General features: G+C 43.8%; 1 protein-coding gene across 18 annotated transcripts in view; it reads left to right on the top strand.

Moving 5' to 3' along the window:
- The first annotated feature begins 18,297 nt into the window (after window positions 1-18,297).
- The window catches only part of LOC120712040 (probable adenylate kinase 5, chloroplastic), a 31,206-nt gene continuing 23,159 nt past the window's right edge, over window positions 18,298-26,344 (top strand). For 7 of the 18 annotated variants that reach the window (XR_005690623.1, XR_005690619.1, XR_005690624.1 and 4 more), the window contains exons 1-13: window positions 18,300-18,478; window positions 18,999-19,073; window positions 19,155-19,264; window positions 22,049-22,086; window positions 22,189-22,314; window positions 22,540-22,575; window positions 22,669-22,749; window positions 22,893-23,031; window positions 23,428-23,507; window positions 23,594-23,659; window positions 24,546-24,575; window positions 24,665-24,774; window positions 24,875-25,012. Coding sequence is in view for 8 of the 18 variants with exons in the window: in XM_039997724.1 (XP_039853658.1) it covers window positions 18,426-18,478; window positions 18,999-19,073; window positions 19,155-19,264; window positions 22,049-22,086; window positions 22,189-22,314; window positions 22,540-22,575; window positions 22,669-22,749; window positions 22,893-23,031; window positions 23,428-23,507; window positions 23,594-23,659; window positions 24,546-24,575; window positions 24,665-24,774; window positions 24,875-25,012 (1,082 nt within the window). In the remaining 10 variants the exon portion in view is untranslated. Of the gene's footprint in view, window positions 18,479-18,998; window positions 19,074-19,154; window positions 19,265-22,048; window positions 22,087-22,188; window positions 22,315-22,539; window positions 22,576-22,668; window positions 22,750-22,892; window positions 23,032-23,427; window positions 23,508-23,593; window positions 23,660-24,545; window positions 24,576-24,664; window positions 24,775-24,874; window positions 25,013-26,344 lie in introns of those variants that run through there. The other 11 variants (XR_005690626.1, XM_039997728.1, XM_039997727.1 and 8 more) reach the window with 7 other exon arrangements.

The raw sequence follows: 26,344 nt of genomic DNA, 5'->3' as shown, positions 1-26,344 counted from the left end.
TTATACAAAGTAGTACATCTAATCAACAACTTGCAGTAAAAATTTCAGACAAAAACAGTAAAGCATGTATATATGAAAAATACTCAAAACAGACCATGTTTAAAAGAAGATGAATTTACACAGATTAAACTACAACAGTTCTGAAGCTCAAAATTTAACAGAGAAGTCTACACATGGTTCTAAACATACTGTAAATGTTTCAGAATTTTTCAAGGATTAAAACAGAAGTAATAAATTTGATAAACTTAAACCACATATAATAAAACTAATTAGCACAAAAAGTTATATAGTGTTTCTGGATCTTAAATTTTGTAGACATTAATATATGACCAGAATAAAGTTCCACAAATATTTCCAGATTTTTCTAAGCACAGGAACTATTTATCACCATTAAAACCTACATAACAAGCTTTAAATCAAATATATATTTAAACAGATCTAAAAATTCCCAAACTTCCTCAACAGTAAGGTTTTAATGACAAGCATGCAAGGAAAAAGTTTCAGATACAGAACTACAATATTTCTACCAGAAATAATACAAGAACAAAGCTTGCAGATTTAGGAATCTTGGAGTTTTGAGCTAGTAAATGATGTCCTTTTGTGTTCAAAATTTTACCGGAGACTAGAAACAGTACAAGACACATTCTAGCCAAAAATCACATAAAGTTACTGAGTGGAACTCCTAGAACATTTAGAGCCTATTTAATATATTTTTTTACTAGATTAAAATGTAGACATGACCTGAGTATGTGTATGTAACAAAATTTGTAGATCTTGTTGCAAGGATTCCAAAACATTTGGATTTTCATTTTTCTAATTTTTGTACAAATTTCTAGGCATTTTCAAAGTTCACTATTTTGGAGTTGAGTGTTCATGTACATTTTTCGCTTAGACCCCTGGACTTTGGTTTCTTTTCAGGGGAAGTCCCTGGCTGATTGGGAACAGAGGAGGGGTTGGCGGCGTCGTTTCCGGCGAGGAGGCTCGCCAGTGGGGAAATGAGAGAGGGGACGAGGGCTACCTCTGGAGGGTCTTGGCTCGTCGGGAGATGGCCGAATTTGGGCTCGCCGCGGAGGAGCAGGGCCGGCGGTGGCGGTTCTTGCCGGCGGCGCAGGGGTCAGGTGGCTAGGTTGTCGAGCTTCAGTGGAGGTCTGGGGAGGTGGTGGTGGTGTTAAATCGGGCAATGTGTGGGTGGAGGACGGCGGTCCGCGGTGAGCTCGAGCTCGCCGGCGGCAATGGCGGCAGAGGCGGGTCAGGCGCATGTGTAGGGGGGTGCTGCTCCTTTTATAGGCGAAGAAGGAAGGGAGGAGGGGGCTTGGGAAACACCCACGACGCCTGGGAGGCCGGTTTGGCGTCTGAGACGGGCGGACGATGCCGGCCGACGTCAAATGGCGATGGCGGCGGCTCTGATGAGCTGGGCGAGTGGCGTGGCGCGCGGACAAGTGGTCCAGGACGCGTGGCTTGCATCCACGAAGCTAGCTGGCATGCCCAGGACCAAAACCGGGGGCGGAATAGTGCGGACCCAGAGGAGTTTACCGTCCCCGGGCGCCGGCGCGTACGGACGGCGTGAGGGAGGAGAGAGAGAGAGATGGGCAGTGGCATCTTTGTAAATAACTTGAACTTCATGATTCAGTCTACAGAACTCAATATTTCTCCCTCTTCTAGGCCTCAAATGAAAAACTGTTGAATACCATTTTTGTTCAATTTTTCAAGATCTACATCTTTTATTTTAGGCACTTTTTCATTTGAACAATGGTTGTGAGTTAATTTAAAAGGTTCAAAAACTCCATAAAATGATCATTTTAATTTGTTTAATTGAGTTGAATTTGGGCCCACTTCCAATTGAGCACATGTTACTAAAGGTACCAGATTTTTGTGTACAATATTTTGGTGAGGTGATTTGGATATGAAATATAGTTAGAACTTTCTTTATTTGTCCTCACAAAAGTGAAACCAATATTTGAATTTGAATATCCTTTATCTTGTGTTGTCCTTTAATACTTGTTTGCTCTCTCATTAATTCTCCTCTTTGTTCTAATTTGTCTATTAATGACTTTTGAAAACCTAGGGTGTCACACCATGCAGAGCCATAGATGCAAAGCATACCCGTAAGATGTTCCATGAGATTATCTTTCCAAGGTTTGGCACACCACGGATGGTAATCAGTGATGGAGGGTCACACTTCATTGACCCGGCCTTCCAGAACATTCTCAAGGAACTAGGGACAAGGCACAACATCGCGACTCCGTATCACCCTCAGACCAGCGGTCAAGCAGAAACATCTAACAAACAAATCAAGAATATTTTGCAAAAGACTGTGAATGAGATGGGGAGGGGATGGAAGCTGAAATTATCAGATGCACTTTGGGCATACCGTACAGCATACAAGACACCCATTGGAATGTCACCCTATCAGCTTGTCTACGGGAAAACTTGCCACTTACCCGTAGAGTTGGAGCATAGAGCGTACTGGGCTATCCGGAAGTGGAACATGGATCTTAAAATAGCCGGAGAGTACCGGAAGCTTCAGATCTCGGAACTGGAGGAATGGAGAGACAAAGCTTATCATAGTGCCTCGATCTACAAAGAAAGAACCAAGAGATGGCATGATAAGCGATTGAAGCCCAAGAACTTCAATCCCGGAGACATGGTATTGCTATTTAACTCCAGGGTCAAGTTATTTGGTCACGGAAAGCTACGAAGCAAATGGCGATGACCGTACCACATCATCGACACATCGCCGCATGGAGCCATCATGATACAAGATGACGACGGTAACGCCTATAAGGTAAATGGTCAACGACTCAAGCTTTTCCTAGACCATAATAAAGCTTTTGATGAAGAGATAGATGTGATTGACTTAGTCGATCCCGTACTTATATCTAAAAAGAGCCATATAGGCCAAAAGGGTAGGTGGGCCCGTTCTACCTCTCAAACATCTGACCCCACCTGCTGACCCATGCAAGCTGGGGCCCACTAGGGCCCAGCCTGGTTCGGCCGACCAGGTGCCCAGCTTCGGTGCACGGCCTTCTTGACCCACCTAGAGTCCAACTCCGTGAGGGGCGACGGCGTTTCGCGATAAGAAAAGGAGTCTTGCACCCTTCTTCCTCTTTTTGGAAAACCTAAACCCTCCACCTTGTTTCCATCTACTCCTCAAAATCTCCATTGATTCCATTAGCATCCCATCATCAACCCATGGCTGGCAAGGGAGATCCCAAAACTGTAGTCACCATGCCAGCCATGACTCATCTAGTGACTCGTCCAGCAATCAACACCCCGAACTCTACCACTGAAGCGACGATGGAAGAGGCGGCGACCTTCATGCAGTCCCTGGCCATGGTCCCAGCCAAGGGGAGCAGCGGAGGACCGGTGGGTGCCACCCTCCTATCGGTCGACCTGCCTGGTCGGCTGACCAGGGGGTGCGACATCCAGCGCCCCCGCTCCGCTACACGCTCCCCCTCACCTCTCAAGATTGCAAGATCCTGGGCATGCGCGAATAGCCCCTATGGAAGGCCATCCAAAGAAGCTCCGGCCCCAGCTAGGCCAATCGTATAGCAGCTCTTCAAAGATGGAGTGGCAACAGGATCACCAGTGCTGCCTCAGATTGCGCGGGTTGCTCCTGTGCCACAGAAGAGTGCTTCGGAGTCTGCACAAGGGGCAACCCCAACACGGACTCTGGATACTCAGAGGAGGAGCGCAACTGCCAGTCCATCGCCAAAGAAGACCATATCCCAGTCGTCGCCTGCAAAGCCGAAGGACGACATGACTTTAGAGGGATCCACCATCGCCGACCTCACAGCGATGGTCCAGCAGCTACGTCTGGAGAACAGGCGTCTCAAGGACCAGCTTCCGGAGAGGAAGATCGTGGTGGAGGAGCTTCGGGACGACCTCCGTCTTCTGCGTAGAGGGTTGAGCGCTAAGATGAAGCGCTTGTTTGAGGCTACGGGTCACAAGGACCTCTATTAGGAGTCACCTCCTAAGAAGGGTCGTTATCATAGGTTTAGTTTGGGTGCTAGTCTTAGTCATTTTGTTTAGGTTTAGGTCAGTTTAGCCACGCCCCAGTTTTCATTTATTCAGGATTGTGAACTTTGACTCCCCGGTGTTAATGCCGGTAGAGCCCCATTATCTTTCATATTTGGTTTGTTTTGTCTATGATCGATGAGTAGGTCGAAAACAAGTGTGGGGGGGAGATCCCATGACACTACACATCCACGATCACATTCACACGTCACGTGCACCTCCCGTTCTGACTCCCGAGTTTGCATTACCTCACTTGTTTCCTCCTTTTAGTGTTTCTAAACATGAGCATATCTTTTCAAATTCTTGAACCTGTTTAAGAAATCTGCTAATAAGAGTTCTTGATAGATGCCTTTCATAAATGTTTTTCATGTTGCGCTTAAGTTTGTGAACCATATCTTATAGGACCCCATGATGCTTAGTTGTTGACTAATGTGATATGTCTGGTTTTAAGTTGTTCGTCTCTCTCATGTTGGCCAGTCTGGGAATTTTATTTATAAAAAAACAAAAATGAGTTCTTGGTCTTATCTCTTTATCCACCATCCTGCCAGAGCCATATGTTACCTTCCACTTGAAAAATCCCATGCTATGTCTCTTGGCTACATGTTGAGCTTGATCAAATTTTGTGACCCATCATGGTTTTACTTTCTTTATGCTCTTGATTAAAGGTTATTTGTTCAGATGAACCTCATGCTCCTGAAATACTATCTGACAATAGTATTCAAAAAAAAAAGAGAAAGAGAGATGAAAAGATGGCATGCCAAAGAAGCACCCAAGAGAGAGAGAGAGAGATAGAGAAAAGATGGCATGCCAAAGAAGCATGACCCAGCAAATAAAGTCAGACATGAAAAGGAGCATGTATTTATCTGTGCACTAACCTAATCAGTTCGTAAATATGAGTATCGACCTGTGGATCCAATTTTTGACCTTGCAACAGATTTGAGTCAAGCAGATGCCATTTTACCTCATTCATCAAAACTCCACATATACCATCAGAGCCGGTGAGGTAAAATAGGGGATAAGTGCTGGTAAGAAGCAATGAGTGATTCTGAGAGACACATGGAAGAGAGTAAGATCATGAACATCTTTTTCTGCAAAAATTCTTTCAAAAAATCTCCAAGTCTGGCAGCATGACAGGATGACACTTGAAGCCAAGATCATAGATCATTTCGTTCTTCAACAACTCAAGGTATCATGGTAGACACATTCAAGTTCACAAGCAAGAGCAAGGTATGGAATAACTTTTGTGCAGGATATTCTATCAAGAAGCCACTGCTTCACCTCAGTCCTGACCTTTACTCGGGACGAGCAAAGGGCCAAGTGTGGGGGATCTTGTTGACGGTCACTAACGACCAATTTTGACCATCAACTACTGCACGAAAAGGAACCAAAATGTAGAATAAATGCTTGGATAGATTTATTTACTAACGAATTTCACAGATGATGTTCTAGAATGTGTGTAGGTGATTTCTAGCTGATTTTGTAGTATAATGGTGTGGTTTGATCCAAGACACGATGTTCCAGCAAATCAGGATGCGACACGTGTCAGAATATGGAGTAATGGGCCCACCAGAGCAAGAAACCAACATTATAAAAGCAAATACCTGTGCTAATGACAAGTGGGCCTAGGAAAGAACCCATGGACCAAATGGTAAGGTCGTTGGGCCCACTGGGAGGCCGGCCGACTGCCTGGTCGGCCGAACTGCCTGTGGGCCCCACCGACTTAAGTTGGATATGTGGAGAAAGCTTATTTGATGAATATGTCGGTTTGCCAAGGATCAGCTAAAGATGACGCCTCCCTTGGCCGTGGCTCCCTCCTATAAATATAGAGGGGGGGTAGAGAAATGAAGACACACACAACTCACCTTTCTCCCTTGGAGCTTGAGGCCTTCATCCTAGATGCTTAGGTAGACTAGGAGGTGTAGAAGAAGAGGAGGAGAGTGAGGAGGAGTCGGGGGAAGTGCCAGGTCTGTCGGCACTTTTCTCCGCTTGTACCTCGACGGATGCTTTTTCGGTTGTAAGTGTTCGAGACTTTCTTTGTTTGTTTATTTAGAATTAGAGTTTAGATCGTAAGTTATCATCTCTGCCTTATATTAGTTGATGTGTATGCTAGCGAGTAGCATCTGATCTTAGCTGAAGACCCCGGATAGAAAAGGGTAGTCTTGGCCAGGGCTAAGGTTAGTAGGGAAAGGCGTAGACGTGTTGTCTAGGCTGGACTATACCACTCAATTGTCTGATAGTCCCACGGTTTGTAGAGGTAGCCGGTAGGTGGTGACAGCCCTGTTCGAGCCCTAGTAATCCTCCACATTCGGATATTGGATAGAGCACTATTACTGGAGCTATCGGCTTGTATAAGCCGGTCGAAACGGTAGCTCGAAGTATAACGGCGACGTGATCTCTTCTTCTAGGCATAGATTCTAGATATAGAAAGTCCTCTCTTCTGTCTTCTCCACACCGGCGTGTGTGTCCTTGGATGAGCCTGAACCCGTAGATAGCTTACTCACGTTCCTCAGTGAATACGATACCTTGAAATACTCTTGGGTGAAAGCTACAGTGGTATCCGTGCGCTTCCAGATTTTATTCGTGACATTGCAAAATACCAACACTAGGTTAGGTGTCCTAGTGCTTCTATCCAAAGCTGGGGTCATGTTAGGACATGGTTAGGACTACAGGTGCCAGAAAAATGGGATAGCGGGGAGAAGTACATCCAGTCCCGTTACCTCTTTGCATAAACTCCTACACCAAACCCGAACGTTGGGGAATACGCTAAACGAAATACAACTGTTATGCTGGATGGACAGGGCTATCACCACCTACCATCTACCCCAGTCACACGTGGAGCACGGTAGTGTAGACGTCGCCCATGTCACCATCGAGCCAGCTTGAGGGGAGCCCGGCCAGGGAGCTCTTCCCTGCCATTTGGGCTGGGCAAGAAGAGGTGTCACCCGAGGCCCGCCCCGTGGAGCAGCATGAGGTCGGGGGGCACGAGGCCGCCGGGCTGGTGGAGGAGCTTCTCACCGCCGCGTGCCAGGCGGCGGAATCGATTGAGGTAATTGTTGTTCTGATTGCCAAGTTACTTTCTTGCATAAGCGCAACTTGATGTTGATGTTTCTTGTCATCAGTACCTGGCCGGCCTGAGCCAGCGGGCTGCCGGGATGCTGTAGGAGGCGCCGACTGCGGACGGTCATCTTGAGGAGCTCGAATCCCGAGTGGCGGAGGTGGAGGTGCAGAACCGCCGGCTGGAGAAGCGGCAGGTGGAGGCCGAGAAGGAGTTCGTGAAGGAGAAGCATGGTAAGGAACATGCCATGTTCTATGCCGACTCCTTCGCATCAGGGTTAATCTATACCCTTGTAGAGCTGGAGATGGAGACCAAGGCCCTGAAGCGCGAGTTGGAGGCCTGCACCACGGCGAATGCCGAACTGCAGATGGGCCAGGAGGCCACCAAAGCACGGAAGGGAGCCGCCGAGGGCAAGCTCCGCCTTGAGCGGCAGGGTCGCGAAGGTGTGGTTCTAAAACCACCCTGTTTCTTTTGGCTGGACTTGCGCCATGGTTTACTTTTGTTTGATATACAGGTGCGGAGACTCGGCTGGCCGAGGCATGTGCCGCCGGGGAGTAGTTCACCGGCAAGGTGGACACCATCCTTGCCGTCTTTGAGCCGAACGGCTCGTCTGTGGCCGAGGAGCTCGGGGCACATCTAGAGGCGGCGTGGGGACGGCTGGAGGGCTTCGTCAAGAGGGTCACCGAGGACGCGGTCCAGTATACCCTGGGACTTGTGAAGTCCCATCTCCAGGAGGCCAACCTGGAGCCGGTGGGCGATGGAATCGCGCCAGTGTTGGTACTTTGTAACGTCACGAATAAAATCCGCAAGCGCACGGATACCGCTGTAGCTTTCACCCAAGAGTATTCCAGGGTATCATATCCACTGGGGAACGTGAGTACACTATCTATGGATTCAGGCTCATCCAAGGACACATACACACTGGTGTAGGAAGGATAGGACAGAGAGGAATTCCTAAGATTTAGAATCTATGTTTAGAGGAAGAGATACTTTGCCATTATACTTTGAGCTACTGGTATCGACCGACTTAAACAAGCCGATAGCTCCAATAATAATGTTCTATCCAATATCTGAACGTGGAGGATTACTAGGGCTCGAACAGGACTGTCACCACCTGCTGGCTATCTCTACAAACCATGGGATCATCAGACAGTGGTATAGTCCAACCTAGACACCACGTCTACACTATTCCCTACTAACTCTAGAGGCGATCAAGGTTATCCTTCTCTATCCGGAGCCCAACTCTAGAGTCAAATGCTACTCTAAGCATATACTCACCTAATATAAGGCAGAAGAAATAACTTGCAACTAAACCCTAAGTCTGTGACAATCCAGGTTTTAGGGGTTAAACATAAAAATTTTCGTGTTGTTTTAAAAATTTAAACCAAGTTTATCCTAGCAAGGGTATTTTTGTAATTTTGAAAAAGTGCAAAGTCCTTTTTACAAAATAGTTTTGCAAAAGGCAAAAATTTCAAATTTTATGTGGGGTTAAAATGCATATTTTGTTTTTCTCTTTTCCCCTCATAAAAAGGTATATTTAAGCTTAAGGATACCCTTGCAATTTCAAAACTTGAGTTGAATTCTTTTGCATTTTAAAAGATTTGACGGATTTCAAAATATTTTCAAATCCTTTGATCTAGTGAAAATTTGCACAACATGAAAGTTATAGGTCTTGAAAAACTGAACAATTTTCATATTGAACACTTTTTCATTTGAGCCCTAAAATAGTGGGAAAATTCATGTTTACAAATAGCCCCTGTACTTTTTCCTTTTTGCAAAACAACCCTTGGAAGCCTTCTTCTTCCTTCCTCCACTGGAAACAGGGGCGTCGCTGCCATTTCACTGCCGCCGCCGGTTCCTCGCCCCAGGTTGGCCGCGCTGCCTCGGACCACCGCCTGCACGCGTCAAGCAATCCTCCTCGCCGCCATTCGAACCGACTTCTCTAGCCTCCCTACGCGCATGCCACATCGCCGCGCCTTGCTACCTCACCAGCCCGCCCCCTGGAAGAGCCGCCTTCGCCAATGGAGAAACTGCTCCGCCGCCATCCCTTGCCCACAGCTCGACGGAGCTCATACCATCCTTCTTTTACTTATCTTCCCTCTCCTTGCGCCTATAAATAGCCGAGCTCAAGCTCACTGCCTGCACGTTGAGTGGCCACGGCGATCTCCATTACTGCCGCCCCTACCCGCACATGGAGCCGCCCCTCCGCCACGTCTCGACCCAAACCAACCCGACCAGCACCTTTCCCTCACTGCCCTGATTCTCCTCGGCCCGGCTACCCCCTCCACACCTCGCCGGAGCGCCACCGCCGCAGTCCAGCACCGCCGCCGGCCGCCTGCTTCCGCGGTCAGCCCTCCTCAGACCACCCCTTACCCGTTTAAGACCATCTACGGGTTGCTCTCGATGCCCCCTTCATTTCCCCCAAGTTTCCCTGTGCTCCCATGGCCAAGGCTTGCCAGAATTTGGCCAGCCAGAAGTTTTCCCCGCTGGCCATGGCCCCAAGGACCTGATTGCAACAATTGAAATTCTTCCAAGGTCCTTTCTGCAAATAATCAGTCCCTTTTTCTTTTAAACCTTGTGAACTTTCAAAATTCTTAGAAATTAGTGGAAAAATCAAAAAAATGCCAAATTAATTTTGTTTTCTTCCTCGCAACTAGTTCTATAACTTTGGCTACTAAAGATTGCATGAAACCTTATATTTTGTGCTCTAGTTTAATTGTTAGTAAATGAGTGATTTATTTATATCCTTTAAACCATAGCTTTGTTATACTTGATTTTTGGAACTTAGTATCCTTTTGCCATGCATAGTCTTGTGTGAAATTTGTGGTCCAAATGCTTGATTTTTGCTTGTTATTTCATGTGTTTTGTTTAATTCTAGCAATTGCACTTGTTTAATTTACTAAAGCATGTTTTTGTTAATGAATTAGGGTTATATTTTTATCATGAGTTCTTTTAATCACAAGTAGTTTATGATAAATTTTTGGGATAAGTTTTGCATTACTTAGCTTAAGTTTTTTATTTATGTTTGAGTTTTAAGGTTAATTCATGCTAGTGTTGTTTCTAATAAAATAAGCTCCATGTTTAGACTTGATTCATATGCACAGTCCTTCCTTTTTAAAATTGAATTGATGTTTGATGTTTGAACCCTAGTTGTTAATTTTTCTTTTGAATTCAAATTCTAAATTTGAATTCAACCCACCCCATGTTCTTGAATGAAAATACCTTTCTTTCTTTTGATTTCAAACCTTGTTATTTAATGTAATTAGCTTTGTAATTCTTTGTGTTCCCTTTTACTCTATAAACGATTACCCAATAAAGTAACACTTTTAATCTTGGTCTTAAATGTTTACTTTATTGGATAATAATTTTAAGTGAAGGAAAGCTATACTTAAGCAGTTCACTAATTTTGAGTACTGCATTGCATATAGAAATAATATCGCTAGTCGACGGAACGTACGAACTTATCCAGGAACCAGACGGGGATATTTCCGAAGCCCAAGTCAACATTACGGAAGATAACAAAGACCTGAACGTGAACCTGAAGTCCAAGAGTGAACTATGTGAAGTCCAACCAACGTTGCGGAATTAACTGAAGTTCCGAACTCCTATTCGGAAGAGCTAAAGCTTACTAACTCTATAGACTCTTCTAAAGGCAAGCCCCGGTGCATAATCCTATTATTTTAAATTATGCAATTTATTTTCTTATGCATTTAAGTTATTGGAGTTGAATGAAAACCTTAGATGCATAATTCTAGGTACCAATTGTTTGAACACTAGAAACAGAGTCTGAAATAGCTGCTATGCTAATAGGACCGGTAAAAGTCGAGTAATTGCCTGTCACTCGCGAGCTTATAGGAGTTGATTGTTTACTTTCTTGCAATCACTATAAGGACCATGAATGGATTGGGATACAAGTTTCATGGTGGTAATCCGTTTGTGTTGATAAACTTGATAAGGCCGCAGTGTGTGGTAGTGTTGATTAAGCGTTTGAAAGTACTAGCCACATGCCGTAAATATGGTACGCGGCAAGCCTAGTAACTGATCAGCCCGGCAAGTGGACTTTACCCCACTCTCTCTTAGAGATAGGATGTTAATTTATGACAAAAGTTTATTATATGTTAAGCAACAACTACGGGTACAGGATGTGGACTGTTCGCTATACTCGGGGAGAGTGGCCCTGATCCATGAACCGGAATGAGAAGCCAATGGTTGCTTTGGAGTGACTCAATGGTACTCCAAGCGTGTGTGTTAGGTTTACCTTGCAAGGATTGAAATTCGGTTCGAACTGTTCCGCCTCTCACGGATATTGAGACTGCTTAATCTCTTTGCCACATAGAGTAAGAAGTGAAACAAAGATGACACTCAATCTTGTTGGATGCAAATAATTTCTATACCATGCTTGTATAGATAGGTGCAAATCTATAACGGTTAATCCAACTAGAATCTGAAGGCTAGAATTTGAAATTAAGGACCTATTCTTTATCGCTTTTCTGCAAAAGAAACCCCAGAGCCTGCACAAGTTTTGCATGTCTAGCTAAAGGGATGTTATATACCCTTAAGACGGGTCAGCCTTGCTGAGTTTTAGTATACTCAGTCTTGCTTTTGACTTATTTTTCAGGTAACTCTTGGAATGCTTGGTGATATTAACATCATGTACAGGCTTCATCATGATGTCATATATCATCGCTAGTTATCGTTATCTTTCCACTATTTATAAACTCTGAAGAACTTATCTACTTTCAAATTTCTGAGGTACCCTATTCGAATCCTCAAACTCAGTTTATAACAACATTTACTATTGAAGTTTGTGTTATAAAAGTTATGGTCATTGTAATCTCTGGGCTCACCTTCGAGTGAGGTATGTTGTTTCGATCCGAAATCCAGTGGTTTTATCGGGATTTTACCCGACAGACTGTCAGATTACTCCATTTAAGTGTGTGTAGATGATGGTTAGGGCACTTTAACTAGATTAATTCTGACGGTTCTGCCACAGCTGGTATCAGAGCCGAAACATACACATTAGAGGTTACGATGAACTCTAAAACTACTTTTGGAATAAAATATGTGCTCAACGAAGTGTTTACAAAAACTACGTTGGACTCATTAAGGAATGTGCTTAGATCATAAAGCCCTAGAGTGATCTTATGGGAGTTATAAGGTGGCTATTAGTATATATATATATATATATATATATATATATATATATATATATGCTATATATTTTTCTGTAGGTACACTAACCATGATTCGACAGGTTAAGAACGGTTAGGAATTATCGATTAGATATTATAGGGAGAGAAGTATCTATTTTGCCACCGAAACTAACCATGTAAGGCCAAAAATATTTGGCAGTTATTTTTTGTTGTGAGGACGATAGAAGGTGCATGCATTAACTAGAATGCTTTAATTCTTGTTTAAGTGAGTAAATGTTTTGTGTATCTTTCTAAGGATCTTTATAGTGCTTTATCTTGTTTGATTGGCAAGTGATAATTTGGTGTGTGCCTTGTTTTTAAAACCTCTAGCTCTACCTAAGACAACTAGCCTTTTTAGGTAATTGTGGACCTTGACTCTTTCTCAGGCTCTACCTAAGTTGTGGACCTTAGGAAAACTAGTCGTGTTTAGCTACATTAGATAGAACTTTTGTATCCTTGATCTTTTGTTCAAGGAGTTTCAAATGATCAACTATGTCTTGTTTGTAGTTTGTTCATTTCTGGATTCTTATGAAACCTTATGTTTCAATGAATCACAATCACATCTTTCCCCAATATTCTTAAAGCCATTTCAACAATCTTTTATCATCATCTCGCCATTTGATCCTTTGATGTAGATGGCAAAACATTGTCAAAATTTCTAGTCTTCCAAGATGATTATTGTTATAATATTCATGCCATCCACATATCTATTTTACTGCCCGATGCATTACCCTTGATAGACCACAAGCATCAAGCAAGTCTGACACTGGCACCCTATCTTCTAGTCCTTTTCTACTCTCGAATCTCGGGATGAGATTCTTTTTAGGGGGGAAGGCTGTGACAATCCAGGTTTTAGGGGTTAAAAATAAAAAAAAAATTGTGTTGTTTTACAAATTTAAACCAAGTTTATCCTAGCAAGGGTATTTTTGTAATTTTGAAAAAGTGCAAAGTCCTTTTTACAAAATAATTTTGCAAAAGGCAAAAATTTCAAATTTTATGAGGGGTTAAAATGCATATTTTGTTTTTCACTTTTCCCATCATAAAAAGGTATATTTATGCTTAAGGATACCCTTGCAATTTCAAAACTTGAGTTGAATTCTTTTGCATTTTAAAAGATTTGACGGATTTCAAAATATTTTCAAATCCTTTGATCTAGTGAGAATTTGCACAACATGAAAGTTGTAGGTCTTGAAAAACTGAACAATTTTCATGTCGAACACTTTTTCATTTGATCCCTAAAATAGTGGGAAAATTTATGTTTACAAACAGCCCTGCACTTTTTCCTTTTTGCAAAACAACCCTTGGAAGCCTTCTTCTTCCTTCCTCTATTGGAAACAGGGGCGCCGCCGCCGTTTGACTGCCGCCGCCGGTTCCTCGCCCCAGGTTGGCCGCACCGCCTCGGACCACCGCCTCCACGCGTCAAGCAATCCTCCTCGCCGCCATTCGATCCGACCTCGCTGGCCTCCCTACGCACATGCCACATCGCCGCGCCTTGCTACCTCGCTGGCCCGCCCCCTGGAACAGCCGCCTCTGCCCTTGGAGAAACTGCTCCACCGCCATCCCTTGCCCACAGCTCGACGGAGCTCATCCCTTCCTTCTTTTACTTATCTTCCCTCTCCTTGCGCTTATAAATAGCCAAGCTCAAGCTCATTGCCTGCACGTTGAGTGGCCACGGCGAGCTCCATTACCGCCGCCCCTGCCCTCACGTGGAGCCGCCCCTCCGCCATGTCTCGACCCAAACCAACCCGACCAGCACCTTTCCCATACTGCCCTGATTCTCCTCGGCTCGGCTACGCCCTCCATCCCTCGCCGGAACGCCACTGCCGCAGTCCAGCACCGCCGTCGGCCGCCTGCTTCCACGGCCAGCCCTCCTCAGACCGCCCCTTACCCCTTTAAGACCATCTACGGGTTGCTCTCGACGCCCCCTTCATTTCCCCCATGTTTCCCCATGCTCCCATGGCCCAGGCTCGCCGGAATTTGGCCGGCCAAAAGCTTTCCCCACCGGCCATGGCCCTAAGGACCTGATTCCAACAATTGAAATTCTTCCAAGGTCCTTTCTGCAAATAACCAGTCCCTTTTTCTTTTAAACCTTGTGAACTTTCAAAATTCTTAGAAATTAGTAGAAAAATCAGAAAAATTCCAAATTAATTTTGTTGTGTTCCTCTCAACTAGTTCTATAACTTTGGCTACTAAAGTTTGCATGAAACCTTATATTTTGTGCTCTAGTTTAATTGTTAGCAAATGAGTGATTTATTTATATCCTTTAAACCATAGCTTTGTTATACTTGATTTTTGGAACTTAGTATCCTTTTGCCATGCATAGTCTTGTGTGAAATTTGTGGTCCAAATGCTTGATTTTTGCTTGTTATTTCATGTGTTTTGTTTAATTCTAGCAAATGCACTTGTTTAATTTACTAAAGCATGTTTTTGTTAATGAATTAGGGTTATATTTTAATCATGAGTTCTTTTAATCACAAGTAGTTTATGATAAATTTTTGGGATAATTTTTGCATTGTTTAGCTTAAGTTTTTTATTTATGTTTGAGTTTTAAGGTTAATTCATGCTAGTGTTGTTTTTAATAAAATAAGCTCCATGTTTAGACTTGATTCATATGCACAGTCTTTCCTTTTTAAAATTGAATTGATGTTTGAACCCTAGTTGTTAATTTTTCTTTTGAATTCAAATTCTAAATTTGAATTCAACCCACCCCATGTTCTTGAATGAAATTACCTTTCTTTCTTTTGATTTCAAACCTTGTTATTTAATGTAATTAGCTTTGTAATTCTTTGTGTTCCCTTTTACTCTATAAACGATTACCCAATAAAGTAACACTTTTAAGCTTGGTCTTAAATGTTTACTTTATTGGATAATAATTTTTAGTGAAGGAAAGCTATATTTAAGCACTTCACTAATTTCGAGTACTGCATTGCATATAGAAATAATATCGCTAGTCGACGGAACGTACGAACTTATTCAGGAACCAGACGGGGATATTTCTGAAGCCCAAGTCAACATTACGGAAGATAACAAAGACCTGAACGTGAACCCGAAGTCCAAGAGTGCACTACGTGAATTCCAACCAACGTTGCGGAATTAACTGAAGTTCCGAACTCCGATTCGGAAGAGCTAAAGCTTACTAACTCTATAGACTCTTTTAAAGGCAAGCCCCGGTGCATAATCCTATTATTTTAAATTATACAATTTATTTTCTTATGCATTTAAGTTATTGGAGTTGAATGAAAACCTTATATGCATAATTCTAGGTACCTATTATTTGAACACTAGAAACAGAGTCCGAAATAGCTGCTATGCTAATAGGACCGGTAAAAGTCAAGTGATTGCAGTGTGTGGTAGTGTTGATTAAGCATTTGAAAGTACTAGCCACATGCCGTAAATATGGTACGCGGCAAGCCTAGTAACTGATCGGCCTGGCAAGTGGACTTTACCCCACTCTCTCTTAGAGATAGGAAGTTAATTTATGACGAAAGTTTATTACATGTTACGCAACGACTACGGGTACAGGATGTGGACTGTTCGCTGTACTCGGGGAGAGTGGCCCTGATCCATGAAGCGGAATGAGAAGCCAACAGTTGCTTTGGAGTGACTCAACGGTACTCCAAGCGTGTGTGTTAGGTTTACCTTGCAAGGATTGAAATTCGGTTCGAACTGTTCCGCCTCTCACGGATATTGAGATTGCTTAATCTCTTTGCCACATAGAGTAAGAAGTGAAACAAAGATGACACTCAATCTTGTTGGATGCAAATAATTTCTATACCATGCTTGTATAGGTAGGTGCAAATCTAAAACGGTTAATCCAACTAGAATCTGAAGGCTAAAATTTGAAATTAAAGACCTATTCTTTATTGCTTTTCAGCAAAAGAAACCCCAGAGCCTGCACAAGTTTTGCTGAGTATTAGTATGCTCAGTCTTGCTTGTGACTTATTTTTCAGGTAACTCTTGGAATGCTTGGTGAGATTGACATCATGTACGGGCTTCATCATGATGTCATATATCGTCGCTAGTTATAGTTTTCTTTCCGTTGTTTATAAACTCTGAAGAACTTATCTACTTTCAAATTTCTGAGGTACCCTATTCGAATCCTCAAACTCAGTTTATAACAACGTTTACTATTGAAGTTTGTGTTATAAAAGTTATGGTCATTGTAATCTCTAGGCTCACCTTCGAGTGAGGTATGGTCACTGCTGCGTGGCGCTCGAAGGCACGGGCGAGGTGCATGACCGTCTGGAGATCCTGAGGGTTGCGCAGCTCGACGTCCACGCGGATGTGGTCCGGGAGGCCGCTGATGAACAGTTCCGCCTTCTGCGAGGCGGACAAATCCTGTGCATGGAACAGGACGGCTCTGAAGCGGTCGGCGTACTCTTGGACCGAGGAGCCGAAGGGGAGGCGCGCCAACTCAGAGAGGCGCGTGCCGTGGAACGACGTGCCGAAGCGGAGGGTGCACAGCTCCCTGAATCGGTCCCATGCAGGCATGCCCTCGTCCTGCTCGAGGGCGTAGTACCAAGTCTGGGCGCTGCCGGTGAGATGGTACGACACCATCCACGTATGATCCGACGCCGGGGTGCACTGTCCTCAAAAGAACTGCTCACAGTGGTTGAGCCAGTTCAGGGGGTCGACCGCGCCGTCATACTTCGGGAAGTCGAGCTTGTAGTAGCGCGGCGGGTGGGGGGTGCCGCCATGGCTCGCCACCTCCCCGTAGGGCAGGGAGCCATCGGACGAGCCGGAGTGGCCGCCGTGCGCGCCATAGGTCAATGGCAACGTGACCGTCGGCTGGGAGCTCGCCATGGTGAAGACTGGCAAGGGTGAAGGAGATGGCGGCATGCTGAGCATGTGGATGGGAACCGACCCCATCCCCATCGTCGTGGATCCATAACCTGGAGACCATATTGGAACCCTGGCGACATGGAACCTTGTGGTGGCGGCGGCGGCGCCGGGTGGAGGGCCGCCAGGTGGCCGTAGATGTCGCGGATGGCGAATGACATGTTGGTGAGCACCTTGATCAGAGGGTCCTGTGACCCCTGGGCGCCTGTGGACATGGCATATGTCGATGATGATGGCGGCGGTGTGGGGGGGGGGGGAAGAGTGGAGGGCGGCGGCGTGGAGGTGGTGGGGGGATGGTGGACGCAGGCGGGGGACCTGACATAGCTGATACCAGAATGGTAGGAACTCGGGTTCCGCTATGCTAGGCGTATCAGCGAGGAAGATGATCGAGAGCGAGAGAGAGGAGAGGGGGTGGCTAGGGCTTCCAGAGAAGTCAGCAACAAAATATTTGTTGCAGCTTGATTCTTCAATGAGCAAATGTTTACAATATATAAGAGTTTCTTGGGTTTCCCTCTAATCAAAAGACTAATAATCCTATGGCCCATGGGCCATGAGGCCGGCCGTGGCTTGCTAGCCACTAGCCCGGCGCCGGCTATACTGAATGCCGGTCATAACAATTCCACTTCCAGAACACCATCCATGGTTTTATTTATAGGCATGACCACAATCCTTTATGAATATTACATTTTGATTGTGCAATTATAACTGACCGGAGTGTTCAAAATGAGAGGATGTTTGAACGTTTTCCTTTCAAATAACTTCCTAATATGAGCTGAATATGTCTTTGAAAAAAATGAGCTTAATATGTCGATTAAGATTATATAACTTGTTAATACTCCATAGTTCTGTGCAGTGAATTTCAAGTTTAGAATAGCTGGGAAAATACATTAATGATTTATAAAGGATTTGATAATTAAATATTATATTGAGTTCTTTTGTGGGCTATATCTTTCCTTTAATTATTTTCGAACTTTTGTACCTTCTGTTGTACCAATGTGCATGCCTTGTGACATCTGGGATAGCAGCAGCAGCACACTTGGTTAATGACTTGGTTTTTTTTTGTAACGCTAAAGTTTTAATCTGGTTGCAATATAATACCATGCATTTTTGTTTTTTCCACTCCTGCATGACATTGTGTGACTGTGTAATATAGTACTGTTTTCTGGGTAGCATAACACAGATACCTTTGACCTCTTGCATTTCAATATTTTGCTTTCATTGAATTCAGGTTCCTGATGACATTCTAATCGACAGATGTGTTGGAAGACGGCTGGATCCTGTTACTGGGAACATTTACCATGTAAAATACTTCCCCCCGGAGAATGAGGAGATTTCTGCCCGACTTATTACACGTTCTGACGATACATTTGAGAAGGTTCTTGTGTTGTCCACTTAGTAACTTTTTTATTTTGTTTTCTGTCATCTTAAGACCAAAGATCCAAACAAACAGTTTTTGTATGGTGCTAACAGAAACAGAAGTGACTTCCTATCACCCTCCTAAGGAAACCAATATAAATATAAACCAAAACAATTTTATTAGGCTCACAAAATGGCACAAACACTCCTCAGTTTAGAAATGAGATCTGAATATCTATTTATGCTATTCAAATAAGGTACTAGTCTGAAAACTTGAGACTGTCGAGACATGATTTGCAAGCATTCCTTTCTGTTTTGTAAGATGCTGTTGGCATTTGTGAAGTACAATTTTTTTTAACTATAAAGACAGTAATCCTTGTAGCTCGGACATGTTTGTAATATGACTTGAAGCCATCCCAATTTACTTACTGTACTTGACAACTTATATGGTTTCTTTACCCTTTTTTTTTTTGATGCAGTAATATTTGCATATCGCTGGGATGTCTTTTCTAAACTCAAGTTTCTTCTTTATTTTTCAGGTTAAATCGCGTCTTGATACATACAAGCAAAATTCTGAAGCTATTCTTCCTACATACTCAGATGTGCTTAAGCAGGTGGTTGTGTGTTCCTAGTGATTATCAGAGCAATCCAAACTACAAACTTGAGAGTGATATTTTGTTGCTCTTTTGAGCAAGAATACAGATCGATGGAAATCGCCCAGTTGAAGTCATTTTTCAGGAGATAGATTCCCTATTACAGAAGATCTGTGAGAACACTTCAGCAAACAAGTTGACCCAAACAAATGGTGAAAGCATAAAAAATAAGTTCTTTACTAGCCTCTTATGCCACCACTGAAAAGTTATAACCAACAAAAAAAATAAGTTCTTTACTATTGTGAAAAAACTATTGTCATTGATAATAACTATAGTGTGGTAGTTTTGGGTTAACTAAGAGATGTAATTATAATGGTATAGCAAACGCATGTATATAATCAATTCATCACTTCGGTCTTTTTTTCTATACACAGGAGAGCTGTGTATCATTGTATTAAGAAGAGAATGATCCAATTACATCGAGCTCACCACCTTGGATCAGAGTGATGAGAGGAGAACAAGTTTTCCCTAGAGAGGACTGTTAAAAAAAAAAGGAAGGGCCTGACCAGGAAACAAAAACACACTAAAACAAGCCTAGGTAACCCTTCCCAGCCCCAAACCAGCAAGGCCTCCGGTAGGCCTGGGCGGTCAGGTTACCCGAAAAATTCGGGTCGGGTTTTTCGAATTTCGGGTTTTGAAAACAGTAACACAATATATTCCAAAAATAAACAAAACCCGACATTTCGGGTACTTGATAATTTCGGCTTCGAGTTCGGGTTAATCTGTACTACCCGATATCGCCTCTGGCCAGCTCAAGCTAGCACGCCGCCCACCACCGCAGAGCCACAAAGCCGCCCGCCACCGCTCGCCGCCCTGGACGCGGACGGGGCCGGATCTGCCGGCTGCCGCCCCAGCGACTGCCGCGCCAGAGAAGATGAGGGCAGACTGGCGCACTGCTGGGTGCTGGCCTACAGTCGAGGACCCCGGGGCCGCCGGGGGTAAGGAGAGGAAAGCGACGCGCTGCCGCCGGGGGTCTGCGCAGTTGTGCTGATGGTGGGCATTGGCGGGGGGCTGGTTGAGTCGCGCCGCCGGGGGCCTGCACACTCGCGCCGGTGGGCGGTGGCGGCCGTCGAGGTAGAGTCGTGGTGGCCGGTGGCTGGCGGGGGCGGGGGCGGCGGCGGCGGCAGCATGCCTCTACGTGTGTGTGCGACATACCCATAGGGGATGGCGGCTGGGAGATTCGGTGCATGAGGGGCTGGGAGCGGTGGGGGTTGGGGTTGGGGGTGGGCACCTAGGGTTTTAGAACTGGGAAGGTTTGGTGGGCTATTGGGCTGGGCTGACTGAAAATGTTGGGGTTGGACTGTTTTTCGTTTAGTTCGGGTACCGTGGTCTGATATCTGAATTACCCGTAATTATTTCGGGTACTGTGGGTTGAAATCTGAATTAGGGTTCGGGTTTTTGGGGCTCGGGTTTTTCGGGTATTTTGCCCACCCATAGCCTCCGAGGCGTATCTAGGGAGTGGGCCGGGTAGCCCCCGTCCCACCCTAAGATTTGGCCCAAGCACTCTAATCCTTATATTTTCTCTTATATATCCTTATTTATTACTCACAGAAAAGTAGTTACTAATTGTTATCTTATATACAATACTAATTGTTTTCTTATATACATCAATTGATAATTGAATTCAGAAGACAAAAAGTTAGAAATTATATATTTGTGTAATATTAAATTGACTTATTCACTAATATATCTAAAAATTTGTTTATTGGACCACCGTAACTAGAAATCCTAGATTCATCACTGCCTTTAGGTCCCCCTATAATCCTCAAATGAGATTCGTTTTTGAAGGGCCTGTAGAGCGGTCGGGATGCTCGAAGCAAATCCATCGAACACACAGGCATTCTTGTGTTTCCAGAGGATCCATGCACCAAGAATGACAAGGGAGTTGAAGCCCTTTCTGTGCTGCTTTTGTACTCTCCTTGCTGATTTCCTCCACCAATCTGCAAAGGATAAAGTTTGACGACTAGGCACCGAACTAGTTAGGTTCAAAGGCTGCAAGATGTGGAACCATAGTTGCTGGGCGAAGACGCAAGAGGTGAGCAAATGTTGGGCGGTTTCATCCTCTTGGTCGCAGAGGGGACAGTGATCAGGGTGCGGAACTCCCCTTTTTTGCAACCGATCAGCTGTCCAACAGCGATTGCGGATAGCAAGCCACACAAAGGTCTTGCATTTGTTAGGAGCCCAAGCCTTCCACAATCTTTTCCATGGTTCAAACTGCAAGGCTCCGACAAAGACAGCTCTATAGGCTGAACTTGAAGGAAAAATACCTGAGCTTTCAAACTTCCATTGATGTAGGTGTTTGGTTCTTTCGATCCATAGCCAGCGCATTTGAAGCGCCCAGCACATGACCTCCAAATTGTGAATCCCCAGCCCTCCAAGATCAAAAGGCCTTGTGACTTTCTCCCAAGCTACTAAGCAGCAGCCACCATTCACTAAACTTCCGTCCTTTCCAAAGAAAACCTATCCTGATTTTGTCTATGGCATGGATCAACCATTTGGGGACTTTGAGTGCGATCAAAAGATAGATGGGGATGGCTGTGAGAACAAAATGGACCAGCACCGCGCGACCAGGTTCATCTCTTCAGTCTTAAGGTATTTCTAGGGACGTTCGAGAAAAGGTATTTCTAGGGAGATCCATCTAGGTAGGGCATCCTAACAAGACAAAATATGCAGTTGGTTCTTCACTTCTAGTGAATCAGAAAATAATATGAAAAGGATAAGAAATGAAAAGGCAGCAGATTTGGCAACATCTCTAGCCACTTAGCCACTGTACTTTAAAATTTGATTCTTTTCTCGAACCCATAAATCACTGGGAGTTTTGATAGTTATATAAATTAAGCGTTTTTCAGTTCTCATTATTTTTTTTATTTTTTAACAGTTACATTGAAATATGCTCCTATCATACATAAAAATGATCAAGCCTTTTTATTTGACAGGAAGACCATCTGATTTTGTGGATACAGGTTCAAAAAATGTATGCACTAGATAATTGTTTCATCTTATGCAAGAATTTTGAAAGTGATGTACAAAGGCTTCTATCTGTGTCATTCATGTACTTTTAATGGTTGTGACCCAGGAGTGGCGTGGAATTCCGACAAGATTGAATAACATTCCACATTCCAGGGAAATTAGGAAATACTTCTACGATGATGTATTACATGCTACAAAACGTGCTATTGAAGACAAAAAGACTCGGTTGCTGGTTGCATCTTATCTTTCAAATTCAATTTATGTTAATTTCTTTAAAATATTGGAAGCACAGGACATAGTTTAGGCACCTTGTATTATTACTATTAAAATATGTGAGCTTTCATGTGCTCGATTTATCTAGCTGTACAATTGAATAATATTTTCCAGTTCAGTTACCTACTATTTATGAATAAACTGAGATATGCTGATCTCTGTCCTCATTTCTCCACACATGCAGATAGACATCAACATTCCTGAACTTAACCCTGAAATGGTAAGAGTGCACGTGCTTATACATATATATTTTGTGACGACCATCAGAAAACACTCCTGATTTTAACTTCAACCAAATCTTTTTTATTGGCAGGATGTTTACCGCATAGGTACCCTTATGGAACTTGTAAGAGAACTTTCTCTATCCTTTGCTGATGATGGAAAACGTGTCAAGGTGATTATTGCAACAAATGTATATATTTTTTCTTCTTTTTTTTTTCTCTCGAATATGCAGGAGAACAAATGCATGTATATTATTTGTCATCTCCTTCCCTTCTCCCCAGCAACAAAAATATGAGACTAGTCACTTGATACCAGGTGTGTGTTCAAGGCTCCATGGGGCAAGGTGCATTTGCTGGCATCCCACTTCAACTGGCAGGAACCAGAAAATTTTTAGAATTCATGGACTGGGGTGACTATGGGGCGAAGGGTACCTTCATTAATATTGGAGCAGTAGGTGTGTTCCTCACTTGCACAATACTTCAGATAGCAATAGCATCAAAAGAATGAAACGAAGCATCATTACTGTTAGATTAAATCATCACCCGTTGCATCTTGAAGAGAACTGCAATTGATATAAAAATGAACTGACAAGGAATATGAGCCAAATGCTTCAGTGAAAAAAATATTCTTAGTAGAAAAATCTTGACATTCATGTTTGTATAATCATTATACTATTATGGTAGATTTTAATGTTCCAGTAACTTTTTCAACAGTTGAGTCTTGTAAATACTAACTATTGCTCAAAAGGATATCACAGCATATGCACAGTTCTTGTTCTCTTCTTCTCATCATTTGTCTGCCTGGGATTCCTGATCTTTTTAGTATCGTAATGTTTTGACTGAAACTACAGGTGCTAGCGAGGTTGACAAACAAGATGATATGTTTATCCTCATTGCTCCTCAAAATGCTGTTGGAAACTGCATAATTGATGTAAAGATCCCATACCTTCTGTGCTATTTAGTTAGTTGTATAATATCCACCTTGCGATCTTCATTGTCATTTTGGAAAATTTGCAGGATATGAGAGCTATGACTGATGCTGCTGGTGACAGACCTGTGATTCTTGTAAACCCTCGCCTAAAGGTTTTGTCCAAAAATATTTCTCACTTTTCGTCATTGCTATCATGTCTAATCTGAAGAGATCATATCTATACATTGTGCCTATTTTGAGGGATATTGCATGTAATTGTTCAAAGATTTTCTGTTTTTTTGGATAGTTACCGTTACAATTATCGCACTTCAGAGATATACTATTACTATTCGCGATACTGCAAATGTGCCATTATGATTTCACGATTCTTGAAGATATACCATTACATAGCAAAAGATCCTCATTGTTGAAACAGGTTCGACTGTGTGACAAGAAACTCTATTATTTACTCCCTCCGTCCCAAAATAAGTGTTCGTTTAGCCTTCAAATTTTGTCCCACAAAGAGTGTTGTTTTATATTGTAGCAAAGTCCATCTACACAAAAAATTGTATAGTGAAGTGCCTGGAGCCAATCAAATGCTTAATATATGGTACTTTTCAGGTTCAATGCATTTGCATTTATTGAGTATCTACTATCTAGGGAAGCAAATAAATAGCGCGGTTTTCAATCACAACTGCTATAGTTAGTTAATTAGGAATAGCATGATCATTTTCTACTACTGGTAATGTGTCTGAAATTTTCTAAACGAACACTTATTTTGGGATGGAGGGAGTAGTATGTAAGATACTTTGACATGATGAAACTGAGCTAAATTTCTGATTCTCTTCCAGGACATTGAATTTCTTAACATAGATGAAATAGAAATCATGAGGACCCTTTCACCTTTAATATTTAACTTTTCCCAGTTTCCAATCTTAGTGATTTATAGGTCCATATTTCGGGAATATATATTTAAATGTTTGTCTTCGTAATGTATAAATAAAAATATGGTGCATCACTATTGGGTGCTAACTAAATTGCTAAATTTACATTTTGTAGGATATGCCTGGATCAAGTGGTGTAATGCAAGTAAGTGATTTTTTTGAGATTAGAGCTTATCTTATTACTGCCACCAGTATATTGACTATTCAGTTGGCTTCATAACTTGTGATGATCAGACAATGGGAAGAGACATGAGGCTAAAGTATGCTGCATCATTCGAGACCTGCTATTCATTTCGGCTTCTCTACTATGCTGGCTCATTCTATCCTATCATGGGAGCTTTAAGGTTTATATAACCAGTTTCTGTTGTTCCAAATAGCACACTGTCTTACTAATGTTTCTGTTTTGTTTTAACCATTCTAAATTAAATTGACTTATTGCTACAGGATGGCTTATCCAAATAAATATGAGATTTATCGAAGGGTTGATGAGCCCAATGGGAAAGAGAAATATGTTCTTATAGCTGAATTCACAGACAAGCCAACTCCTGATGACATTACAAGTGCTTTCAAAGGACGAAAAAAGTAAGATTGAGAAACACATTATATAGGCAAAGTATATTGCAGTGGAATTAGATTGATTACTAGGGATACAAGGTACATGTATATATAGGCTAGAATCCTAGATGAGCTTATGGAAACAGAACCCGATCAGGATCCTTGTTATAACCAATCAGGCCAGGAGAGCCGCTGTCCATAACAGAGCCTAGGCTCGGTCCTACACACGCACGGCACAATGTCTTACCGCCCCCCCCCCTTCTCCCGAGTCTGATCGTCTGTAAACCGGACGTTCAGACTGGACTTGAACTCCATGAAGACCATAGAAGGTAGACCCTTGGTGAAGACATTGGTGAGGGATATGCCAACACTTCTATCCGGGTACCTGCTGTTACGATTTGAGGAGGAAGAGAGACTGAGAATGCTTATCTCTGTTGGATAGCCCCAAATGGGGTATATATAGTACATGAGCACCCAAACCCTAGACAATAGGAAAAGACTAAACTACACTTGACTCATTTACCCTTATACCCTTGTTAGAGTATAATAGTTAAGGGTATAAGTGTCATTGTACTAGTCTAGGGTTTGGGGTGTCCTCTTGTATATATAGCCCTTTGGGCATGGGCATATCTCAATACACAGTTCACTCTCTCTTCCTCTCCTCAATCGTGACATGGAATCAGAGCTCTAGGTTGCCTGATCCGGCCGCCACCCTCGTCGTCACCGCTGCGCTGCCCCTGGGAGCTTCATCTTGTTCCTGGGGGCGGCATTCCTCAGCCCCAAACATATTTTTTTCGTACCCTAGTCATGTCGCAGCAGCATGTTTCGCCGCCCCGTCGGTCCTGTGTCTTAGTAGCAGCAGCAGCAGCAAGATCTCCGCCGCCAGCAGCAGCAGCAGCAAGATCTCTGCCGCAGCCGTCCTCTCCGGTGCTCATCGCGGGTGGATCCACTCTTCCCGGCCGCCAGTCGGGAGGCCGCGGGCCTCCGTCCGCGCGACCGTCCACCTGTCTTCGCCGCTCGTCGCGGCCCGTCCCTTCCGCCGTCTTCCGCCCGTGGGGGAGGACCAGCGCCCTTCATGGATTTGCCGGCCGCCGTTGGCCACCTCCCCGCGGATCTCCGCCGTCGCGACCTCCCCGCGGGATCTCCACCGCCACCGGGCCTCAATTCGTCATCCCCGGCCGCGGATCGAGGGGGCCCGTCCTTATCTCCGCCGGTTGCAGAGCCGTTCATCCACGCGGCCGTCCGCTTGTTGCCGGCCGCCGTCGCAGCCACCTCCCTCGCTGCCGCCGTCTTCTCGGCCCTCCGTCCGTGCGAGCAGCGGCCGGCGGTCCGTCTGGCTGTCCGCCCGTTGCCGCCCCT

Source organism: Panicum virgatum, chromosome 6K (genome assembly GCF_016808335.1).
Source record: "Panicum virgatum strain AP13 chromosome 6K, P.virgatum_v5, whole genome shotgun sequence".
In the NCBI taxonomy this organism is placed as follows: Eukaryota; Viridiplantae; Streptophyta; class Magnoliopsida; order Poales; family Poaceae; genus Panicum; species Panicum virgatum.
This window is presented reverse-complemented; position numbering and strand designations above follow the sequence as displayed.